This window comes from Vipera berus (assembly GCF_964194415.1).
Source record: "Vipera berus genome assembly, chromosome: 3".
NCBI lineage: Eukaryota > Metazoa > Chordata > Lepidosauria > Squamata > Viperidae > Vipera > Vipera berus.
In genome coordinates this window covers 13,956,831-13,968,675 of record NC_138204.1, presented here as the reverse complement: position 1 = coordinate 13,968,675, position 11,845 = coordinate 13,956,831, and the positions used below count along the sequence as shown (strand labels likewise).

Below are 11,845 nucleotides of genomic sequence, written 5' to 3'. Positions count from 1 at the left end.
CTGAGTCCTCAGGGAATAGGGCGGTATATAAATGTAACTAAATAAATAAATAAAATAAATAAACGCTCTGGGAAGGGTAAAGGAGGAGGACTGTGTGTGTACATACACTGTGAATGGTGTGTTAACAGCAGATTGGTATACACGTATTGCTCCCCAGATGTGGAACTGATGACTGTTATATGTAGGCCTTTCTATCTGCCTAGAGAAATTACTGTGGTAATTATTATAGCTGTTTATGTTCCACCTGATGCCAATGTCAACATGGCACTTTCTAAGCTGTATGACGTTATCACCAGGCAGCAGCAAACTCACCCAGAGGGCGCTCTTATCGTGGCTGGGGACTTCAATCAAGCTTGTCTGAAGACAGTTCTCCCTAAGTTTGTACAGTATGTGCAAGTTTCCACCAGAGGGAAGAAGACTTTGGACCATGTGTATTCCAATCTGAAACAGGCATACAGAGCTTTCCCTCTTCCCCACCTGGGTACATCTGACCATCTTTCATTCTTGTTGTGCCCAAAGTATGTTCCTCTCAGGAAAAGGACTCAGGCAGTCACAAAAAGGGTCAGAACCTGGCCAGTGGGTGCTCTCGGTCAGTTGCAGGACTGCTTTGAAACCACTGACACGAGTATATTTGAAGAACAAGATCTAAATTCATATACAGATGCCGTACTCTCTTATATTAGAACATGCACTGATAGTGTAACAACGGATAAGTGCATTAGAGTTTACGGGAACTGTAAACCCTGGATGACTGCAGAGATACGAACACTCCTGAGAGCCCGGGATTCTGCCTTTAAGGCGGGGGACAGGGACAGATACAGAGAGGCCAGGGCAAAACTCAGAAGAGGCATTGGGATGGCAAAACAACAATACAAACAAAAGGTGGAGAACCATTTAGTGAACAACGATCCAAGGCAAGTATGGCAGGGACTGCAGCACTTAACCAACTATAAGGGCAGCACGAGGAGCATGGCAAACACCAATGCCTCGTTGGCTGAGGATCTGAATATCTTCTTCGCCCGCTACGAGGTTAAAAGACCAGACCCCGTAGCCTTTGCTGGCCGGCCTTCTGACTCTCAGCCACTCACCCTGTGTGAACACCAAGTGAGAGCTGTATTGAAGGCTGTGAATCCCAGCAAAGCCGCAGGCCCAGATGGGGTGTTGGGGATAGTGGTCAGGAATTGTGCCGATCAATTAGGAGGGGTCCTGACAAGGATTTTTAACATCTTGCAAACGGCATGTGTACCATCGTGCTTGAAAGCAGCTACCATTGTCCCAGTCCCCAAGAAAACTGCAGTTGAGTGCCTGAATGACTACAGACCTATTGCATTAACGTCTGTAGTCATGAAATGCTTCGAAAGATTGGTTCTCCAACATCTTAGGACATGCCTCCCACTGGACTTTGATAAACATCAATTTGCCTACAGGGGAAATAGGTCGACAGACGATGCCATAGCTACTGCTTTACACTCTGTAGCAAGTCATCTCGAGAAGCCTGGAAGTTATGTCAGGATGCTTTTTGTTGACTACAGCTTGGCTTTCAACACCATTTTGCCGAGCATTCTCATCGAGAAGCTGACTGACTTGAAATTCTCCCCCGCCATCTGCGATTGGATTCAAGACTTTCTTAGGGATCGGTTACAAACAGTGAGGGTCGGCTCTGCTTTGTCCACCCCCCTGAAGCTTTGCACCGGCACGCCACAGGGCTGTGTGCTTAGCCCCTACCTGTACTCTTTATACACTTATAATTGTGTATCATCTGACCCATCCACTGCGATAATCAAGTTCGCAGATGATACAACTGTGGTGGGTCTTATTACAGGTGGGGATGAGACAGCATATAGGGCGGAGGTACAAAAACTATCCATATGGTGTAGTAACAACAACTTGCACCTAAACATCGGCAAGACGAAAGAAATGGTGTTAGACTTCCGGAGAAAAAAGGAGGAACCTGCCCCACTTTACATCGGAGAGAACTGTGTAGAGAGAGTTTCCTCCTTTAAATTTCTGGGAGTCTACCTCTGTGAAGATCTGACCTGGGAAGTTAACACAACTCAGGTGGCTAGAAAGGCCCAACAGAGGCTTCACTTTCTTAGGGTCTTGTGGAAGAACAGGGTAGAACAACAGCTAATGACCCTCTTTTACCGGTCTACTATAGAGAGCGTCCTCTCGTATGGTATTGTGGTTTGGTATGCTGGTCTGACAGCCGCGGATAGGAAAGTATTACAGAGGGTAGTGAGCACAGCACAAGACATTGTGGGCTGTTCCCTGACACCACTGGATGACATCGCCAGGGCTCGTTGCCCTGTAGGAGATATAGGAATATAGCCAGCCGTACCAACAGGCTGAAAAATAGCTTTTATCCGTGGGCTGTTAGGCTTTTAAATGGGACATAATCTTATGCAGAATTGACTTGGGAGGCCGGTGTGTGGTGTAGTTGGTTCACATAGTGTGGTGGGATGGAGGGTTTGTTGTCACTGTGTGTTGGGGGGAGAGAGCTAATCTCAATGTACACATGTTGTACTTTGACAATAAAGGTTTATTATTATTATTATATGTGCACGACACAAATAGAAGGGAAAGCAGAAATACAACAATAGAAGAATGGAAGAAAAATAAAAAAAGGTAAAGGTTCCCCCGCACATGCGTGCTAGTCATTTCCGACTCTAGGGGCCGGTGCTCATCTCTGTTTCAAAGCCGAAGAGCCAGCGCTTGTCCGAGGATGTCTCCGTAGTCATGTGGCCGGCATGACTAGACACCAAAGGCGCACGGAACACTGTTACCTTCCCACCGGAGTGGTCCCTATTTTTCTACTTGCATTTTTACGTGCTTTCGAACTGCTAGGTGGGCAGAAGCTGGGACGAGTAACAGGCGCTCACTCTGCTACGCGGCACTCGGGATTCGACCCGCCAAACTGCCGACCTTCTGATCGACAAGCTCAGTGTCCTAACCCACTGAGCCACCGTGTCCCTATATAATAGATGCCTCTTATTTACCCACTGCTGGTAAAAGGGTGGGAAAGCATTCTAGACGTTATGTTTATCGTTTTTCTCCACCATGTTTACGTATATCCCAAACTCCGTATAACTGCTTTAACTGCAGGTCTTGCTTTTACGTGTGAAATATTAATGGTTTGCTTAACTGTCCCTTATTTAACTAGTTGGGTTTATACAGTAACAGTGTAAAGTATTGTAGCGATAGCAGCGTTCCAATATCTAAGGGGCTGCCACAAAGAAGAGCGGGGTCAGCCTATTTTCCAAAACACCTTAAGGCAGGACAACAAACAATGGCTGGAAACTAATCAAGGAGAACAGCAACCTAGAACTAAGGAGAAATTTCCTGACAGTGAGAACAATTAATCAGTGGAATGACTTGCCTCCGGAAGTTGTGGGTGCTCCAACACTGGAAGCTTTTAAGGAGAGCTTGGACAAGCATTTGTCTGAAATGGCATAGGGCACGGGTGTCAAACTCGCTGCGTCATGTGATGTGTCGTATTGCGACTTTTTTTGTATTGCCGGAGCTGGGGTGGGCACAACCTCCATATGATGCAACCGGCCTGTGGGCTGGCAGTTTGACACCCCTGGTATAGGGTCTCCTGCTTGACTAGAGAGTTGGACTAGAAGACCTCAAAAGTCCGTTGCAATCATAATTTGATATCAAGTAAAAATTACTCAGCAGTACTATAGTGGCTTAAGAGATTTTTTCTTGATTATGTAGTTTTCGAATCAAACTGTATGTGGTGCATTTGTAATTTGAGCCTCCTCAAAATATTCAGGAAAAAAAATAAAAAATTCAGTTTGAGAAGGCAACAAGTAAATATAATACTATTTTTATTAGCTTGGGTATTTTACCATTTTTATTTTTAAGGCAAGATTTTAAGGCAAGCTCTAATCCCTACACAGATCTGACAGTGCCAGATCTTGTTCGTATGCAGAAGGCTATACAAAAAGGAAAAAGGTATTTTTCCTGATGAAGGTTAGTAGTTTTTTCTTACTATTTACTCCCTACTTTTCAGAATGTTACTATTATATTTTCAAAGAGAAAACAGTCAATTGGTTCTCTTATTCGAAGATATTATGAACAGAGCAATATACCCTCTATATCTATACCATCTCTCCCAATTGCTATTGCCTTGTGAGTCATGTTTTATTTTTAAAATAATACACTTGTTTCCCCTGTTACATTAACAACTAATACCCTCACTTTACAAATCCAGCTAACATGCAATATTATTGCCATTAGTAGCCAGAAGCCATTTAAATAAGAATGTGAGAAAGTCATTTACAATAGTGATTCAATATCTATCTACTACAACAAACAACTAGCCATTTAAAGAGATACAAGAGAAATTCACAAAGAAAATGAGCTAAGAGCCTTTAGGAGATACCATAAACCTTTACTTTTCCACTTCATTGTAGACAGGTGGCAAAATTCTTCTTGACTTTGTCTTAACCCATGGATGTTCCATTATTCCTTTTAGAGGAAGTCTCATAGAAGATGTACGGTTAAGAACTTTAGCAATTAGATCCTTGGCCCCCTCTGATATCCAAGGAGGAAATTTAAAATTCACCTTAAAAGAATTTTTTTTGAAGTTAGATTTTGTTATGAAAGCAATTATATTGTGAAAGTTTAACTGAACCGTGGTCTGCTTCTCCAACCAATCTGTCTGGTTGTTGTTTTTTTCCTGTTTGACTGACAACACTTGTTGCTGCTGCTCCTGGTGCAAGCCTTTCTGCTAATGGTATGGTAAAGGTGTGTAATCACCATCAGCTCAAGGACCACATCAGGCTTTTTGTGGCATGTTGAGACGCACTGTGTTTGTGGATGCAACCAGGGCCCATTTGCAAGCTTCACAGGGTAAGATGAATGCCACATTTCCTGTCAAACCCACCAGCCTTGATCAATACAAAAGAGGGGCCATATTTTTGAGCCAACCTTCTCTGAAGACCACAAAAGCGACACTACACCAAGCCACATTTAAATCGTATTTTTTGCACTCTTACTGTAAACCAATAGAAGAGAATATTTGTAGCTCAGGGTTGAACAGTGGGGCCCTTGGTGCTCTCTGAGTTTGGTAACTTTGTTGCAGGTGTTTTGTGACCAAACCAGGTAATGTTATCAGTGCTAACACTGATGTTGTTACTTAATTTGGTAATGAAACACCTTATTGTAAAGTTTCTGAAATTCTTTCTGGGATTTTTGTCATATGAATAGAACAAGGCATGTGTGAGTGCCTCCTGGTCTCTTCAATGTACCGTAATCCGAATTTTGGTATACATTCATGAATAGAGATAACATCTGGCCATGAGTTTCCAGTTACTGTTGTAAGTAGTATCTCACAGGCCTTTGGTTTGGAAGAACGTACCTCCATTATTCGTCTGAATGTCTCCTTACGAGTGGATGCTACAAAAGGTGCATATCCTGCAAGACACTCATAACAAAGAATGCCAACACACCACACATCAACATTTTCATCATGGGGACTCCCTTCTATCATTTCTGGAGCAAGATAATCTAAGGTGCCACATAGCGTTGTCCTCCTATTTAAAAAGAGAAACGAGAAAAAAAATACAGTGTTCAAGTGATTGCGTTTGTGATTTCTTTTCAGTCACTATTCAGTAAAATCCAAGTGAAATCGGAGATTCAGCAAAGCCTGGGGGGAAAAAAATCCAGATAACTGGTCATTTCTTTACCCACAGAAAAGGCCAAAGATTAGCAATACTGTAGCACAAGTATTTTGCACATATAAATGCCATTTGATTTCTGGAAACTCTGCTCTAGAAGCCTTACCATGGCTGGGGAACTATTTGGACAAGAACATTCTGATTAATAAAATTAATTTACCCTACAGGCCAGTTAACAGCATTTTAATACAACATGCTACAGAAAGAGCAAGGCACCCAAGCCAGAGCCAAGCAGCTTGAACAACAAAACAATTAACTATTTTCCACACAGAGAGTCTGTGTCAATGCTGTAAGCATTGGATGTTCCCGCTCTGACAACTGATGAAAATGTCAGCCATTTTCTCTTTGCTTTTAACAAGCTTTTTCTGGCAATTAGAAATCAGGTGCAGAAAGGGGGGGGGGGTTGGGATAAATGCTCGAGCTCAGTTAGCCATAATAATGCTGCTTTGTGGGAACCCAAAGACGAACTGATAATGTTTTGGCGGGCTGAGCTGGGGAGAAAGCCTGTGTTTTAGGCTAATTGGGGAATGTGATTTATGACAGCTTATTGGGGGTGGGAATTGCACTTTGTTACTTTGTATTGGGGGGAAGGAAATTTAGTTTTGGGGTTCAACTATATAGTGCCGATAATTTGTTTCCTGAATAAAATGTTCTTTAAGGAAGAATTTTTGCCTTGAAGTTCTTTTGATGGGTTTCATCTATCGGAACCATGACAGTCTGTTCATTTAAAGGCAGAATTATTAAGGCCAGATAGACTGGAGTTCAAAAACTCCAGGAGAAAACAGTACTTCCATACTATTACAAAGAAGACAACACGGATGTGCCCTTGTAGCCACCAAAAATAGCGCTTGTGTCAATGCTGCAAACATTGACATGTTTTTGCACTGACAATATAAGAGACAGCCTTTTAACTGCTTCACTTTGAATCACTGAAGGGAGGGGGGGAAATGTCATCCGGATGTTTGGAGAAGATAAGAAAAGCCTGTGCACAGAAAGGGAAGTGAAACTTCAGATGTAAAACTAATTGGATAATGTGATTATGACGTGTAAATAAGGGTGGGAATTGTGCATGATACGATGGGTTTGGGGGGGGAGGAGATTTCAGATTCTGGCATCCCTCCATGAGTGCCAATGCTTCCTTTCATTATTAAGACTTATTAGATAAACAATGCTTGAAATTTGTTTGAACTGTCTCATTTATTGGAATCAAGACAGCTTGAATTGTGGGAGACCAGGTGGATGACTGTTGGCAACAAGGATCTGTTGGCTCTATCACTTGATCTACCAGCCATATATCATATTTGAATGGGGGAAAGAAAGGCAAAACAGGGCTTTGGACATTGATCCAAAATGCATGGATAATAAGGAAGGAAGGAAACAGGTTTGAACATTATTTGGGTTAATTATCTGAATTGTCATACCCAATGCACGCATATTTTAAACAAAATTGGGCTTATTTAGCATTGTGCAGAGCTGATAGCTTAAAAGATCTTAATCTATGCTCCAGAATGTGAAATGTTCTCCTAGTCCCAAATTCACCATGCACCATGAGTTAAGATAGTCTGCATTTTGCTTATAGGCCATTTCTCCTGTTTGTTTTTTCTTTATGAAGAAATGCACGTCAGCAAGCGACCTACCTCCGTGAAAGCGTATGCACTGACCAGCCAAAATCCGCCAACTTCAGCTCCCCTCTTAATCCTAAAAGGAGATTTTCAGGCTTGATATCTCTGTGGATCACTTTCTGAGCATGGCAGTACATCAGAGCATCAGCTATTTCTTCAATGTACTGTTTTGGTACATCATGTGTTAAAATATAGTAGGTAGTTAATGTCAGATCTCGATTTCCAACACATTAGCTATAATATAGACACACACACTCTCTCTTTATATATATATAGTTAGGCCAAACAGGAAAGAAAGATTTAATTAGCAAGGCGTATTCAAAAGACTTGACAAATATTTAACACATATATCTCCCTTGCTTCCTAGCTAATAAAGAGAGAAAGAACCTGTGGCTCAGGAAGTTTAAGCAACTGCCTAATATATAATCAGCCCAGGTTCGAATCTCAGATAAAAAGGGTCTGACTGACTGATGAGAACATAAGAAGTTCGAAATGATCATTTCAGCCTCCCTAAATTCTTTATTAGCAATTAGATTTCGTCGAAACGTTGCTCTTACACCTTCAATTCTACGTGGGAAAAAACCCGAATGACCAAAGATCTACATACACACACACACACACACACACACAATAATCTTTTACACCAAGGAGTTTTCTTCTCATCAGTGCAACTAATGCCTTTGCCATGGTGTCAACTTTAATCCAAGCAGTTGCTATATCACATAAGATATTTCCCTATGGAATTGGGGAGAACTAAAGAAGCAGAAAACTCAGCTTCTTTTGTTCTTCCTTCAGATTATCACCTGTTTTATTTGCAAGGCTCCCAATGCAATATTGATGACTCTCAATATTATGATTACATCTCCTCATTAATCCAATTATTTATATATTTTAACACATGCAATGCTTTTCTTATAACTTGGTTCTAACAGAATACAATAGGTAAAAGATGGGAAGGGAGGGAGGGAGTAGGATGAGCAGTGGTGGTGGTGGCATCTTATATTAATCTATCAACACCCCCAACATGAAGCCCCTCCTTTGAACCCCCAAGCCAACTGGCAGAGCCAGGTACAACCTTTAAGCTCTTGTGGAAGGTCAGGAGGGTTGGAGCCAATCTCACTCCAGAGGGTAAGATATTCCAGAAGGCATGTGTAATAGCAGAGAAGGCTCTTCTCCTGGATCCTGCCTGCCGGAATATCCTGTCCAATGGGGCCTGCAGCATGCTTCCTCTGCCGGCATGGTGGGATGGGGCCAGTGCCAGTGGGATCAGATGATCCTGCAAGTAGCCTGGACCCATGTCATGAAGACCTTTAAAGATAATTACCAACACCTTGAATTGAACCTGGAAGCAAACAGGCAGCCACTGCAGCTTGCAGAGCAGCGGTATTACATGGGCCAATCTTGAGGCTCCGAAAACTGTCTGCCACCTCACTCTGCATCAGCTGTAGCTTCTGAAAATTCTTAAGGGTAGCCCATGTACATCACATTGCAGTAGTCCAAACACAAGATGACCAGGCCATGAATGACTGAGTCCAATGACTCAGCATCCAGGAGAGGCCAACACTGGCGCACAACCTGAAGTTCTGAATGCAGGAATCGCAAGTGCAGGTGAACCCCCAAGTTATGGACCAGATCCGTCTGGGGCAGTGCCACCACATCCAGAACTAAAGATGTAAAAATCCTGGATCTTGGGGTTCCATGCGCCCAAAGCCATTCGGTCTTGCCAGGGTTCAGTCAAAGCCTGTTGTTCCCCATCCAGACCCTGAGTCCACAGCCTTCAGGCACCATGAGAAGGCAGCAGCAGCAGCAGCAGTTGGATCACCAGGAATGGAAATATAGAGTTGAGTATCAATAGGATACTGAAGATACCTCAATCCATGGTGGCAGATGATCTCATTCAGTGGCTTGCTTTGTGTAGATGTTAAAGAGGAGTGGAGAGAGCAAGCTCTGGGCTATGCCGCAAGGGAATGGTCCTGGACTGGATCTTTCACTCCCTATTCTCACCGATTGGGACCAGCCTTGGAGAAAAGAGCTGAACCAATGTAACCCAGCCCCTGCCCCATAGCTGACTCAAAAGCATACAATGGCCAATGGTATTGAAGGCTAGTGAGAGGTCAAGGAGAGCGAGGATGGTTGCCCTACCTCCCCATCCCACTCTCATTACTCAATTCTATGATTATTGGTATCTCAAATATATTATGATTACTTGTAATTAATCCAATTATGTATATATTTTAATGTTCAGTGCTTTTCTTATGTTTTGGTTCTAACAGAATATATTCGTCTAACAGGATAGTACTTACGGTGGCTGTTCTATTATCATCAAATCGCTTATTTTTTAGTAATTCCTTGTACAGCTCTCCCCCTGGAGCATATTCTAGCATCAGAAAAATCCGTGTCTTATCGTGAAAGTAGTTATACATTCTTAGAATGTTTGGATGTCTAGAGAAAGCAGGGGGGGGGGAGGATGGGAAGAAATTTACAACTGTGATTCGTGATCCAAAAGGACTTATTAGAAAATTGACTTTAAAAAGGAATGCTGATAGACACTCCTGTCTCAAGGATAGTCCACAAAGGTTAGGGGGACAATCTAAAAAAAAGTCCACTTCCAAGTCAAGGAAGGGGACAAACTACTTTTGATTTTAAAAGACTGGATTAGTTTGAGATCAAGGCATTAATTTGGAATCTGCATTAGGGCCATGCACTACAATTTTTTTAAAGGAAGTTTTGCTTCAAAGCTTCAGCTGAAGCAGCTTTTTAAGTGGCACTTCACTTCAGAGCAGCTGCACTGTTTTGTTCTGAATACTCATGGAAGCTTTCGTCTATGTGGTAGAAGAAACTATCCAGATTTTGAGGCAACATCCAAACTACAGGTATTCTGCACAGATCTAACAATTTTTTCAATGTTTGGAAATACTATCTTGCTCTAAAGGGATGGTGAGCAGTGGATTTTGGCTGTATGCTGAAATAGTATGCTGTGCCTCTAGCTATGCTCTATGTTTATATTTCAAGTAACTGTTTCTAAACCCATATTTTCCAATGATCTAGTTCCAAAGGATAGAGCTAAAGGGGCAATAGGACAAGGATAACTCCTTCCAACTAAGAGCTAAACATTCATTCCATGTCATTCCAGCTGGGTTACCTGAGATGACTTAAGATTTCTATCTCTCTCCGAATCTGATGTTCCAGCTGAGCTTTCTCCATGACAGACTTGAATATTACTTTTAAAGCCAAGATGAAGTGGGTCTTCTTCTCTCTGGCCAAGTAGACTGCTCCAAATTTCCCTTTCCCAAGTGGTTTGCCGAATTCAAAGTCTCCTGTGCCCCATATTTTCCTGTAACCCAGAGGTGAACATGAAAAACTAACAATGCTCTTTTTACCAACCAGATCAATACAATCAACTCTGGCATGGGCTGCTCCTCACATTTCCATTAACTATCTACCATACTGACCTTTTTTTCTTCATATTTTGAGTTAGTTTTCATATTTATAGAAACTATAAATAGAATCAAAGAGTTGGAAGGAAACTAAGAGGCCTGTTCCATGAGTGACAGTTTTTACTATGAAGGCTTTCCAAATGTGTTATCTGTTTCTACATCCTTAAAGGTTTTTGCTTCTTCTCCCACTGATTTGAGCCTCAGCTTCTGGAACAAATGAGAATAAATATGGACCCTCTACCATGTGACAGCTTTGATATACCTGAAGAAGTTATTATGTCCCCTCTCAACCTTCTTCAAGCTAAATGTATCTACGTCTTTCGACCATTCCTGTAGAACCTAGTTGTAGAACTTAGTTTGCGGTCTTTTCATGATTTTGGCAGTCTTTCTCTGGACCAAGATGGAACTATTGAATCATTGTATGGAGGAGATCAGACATAATTATTAACTATGTTTGATTGTTAGTTGCCTTGTCGGTAAAATAATGATATATAAAGTGAAATTTTATTTCATTTTACGTATTTTCATCTGAACGGTTTCAAGACAAGATACATTTGCCCAATTTTCCTAGAGATTTTTTTTTTAAATAAGCATGAAATATTTTGGGGAGGTTTTACTTGCACTGGGGATACTGGCTGGGGAATCCTGGGAGTTGAAATATATAAATTGTGGAGTTGCCATGGTTGAGAAACACTGATATACAGTAGATGAACAGTAGCTTACAATATGGCATTATCAAAAGCACATTCTGCCTGTAAGGCAAATAAGTGAGGAAGTGGTCTAAATAAACCATATTATGGAGGTGGACCAATAATAAAAAGGCATGGGTACTCCAAATAATATGATGTGGATGAATTGTTGGCCAAATGGAATATTGAATATGAACCAGTCTGAAAAAAAAGTTATTGAAAAGAAGCAATTGGTTTGCAAAGAAAGAATGAAGAGCTAGCATAAAACATCTGTGCTGTACAGAGATACATTTTCCAGTCAGAAAGCAAACCTAAAATATGGAGGCTCCTTCATGCAACATTTGTTTTCTACCTGTAGAGTTTCTTAATAGTTACCTGGGAAGTTGAGACTCAGGGACATTGCTGGTACTTGC

At 41.7% G+C, this 11,845-nt stretch overlaps 1 protein-coding gene across 1 annotated transcript; it reads right to left on the bottom strand.

Annotated features, from left to right (window-relative positions):
- Positions 1-4,396: 4,396 nt before the first annotated feature.
- Positions 4,397-10,772, bottom strand: LOC308665583 (aurora kinase B-B-like; the record flags this gene model as incomplete). Its single annotated transcript, XM_081323647.1, has 6 exons — positions 4,397-4,570; positions 5,366-5,540; positions 7,322-7,470; positions 9,610-9,748; positions 10,449-10,640; positions 10,759-10,772. The coding sequence occupies 6 exons, from the start codon at positions 10,770-10,772 to the stop codon at positions 4,397-4,399; spliced, it is 843 nt and encodes a 280-aa protein (XP_081179773.1).
- Positions 10,773-11,845: the final 1,073 nt, after the last annotated feature.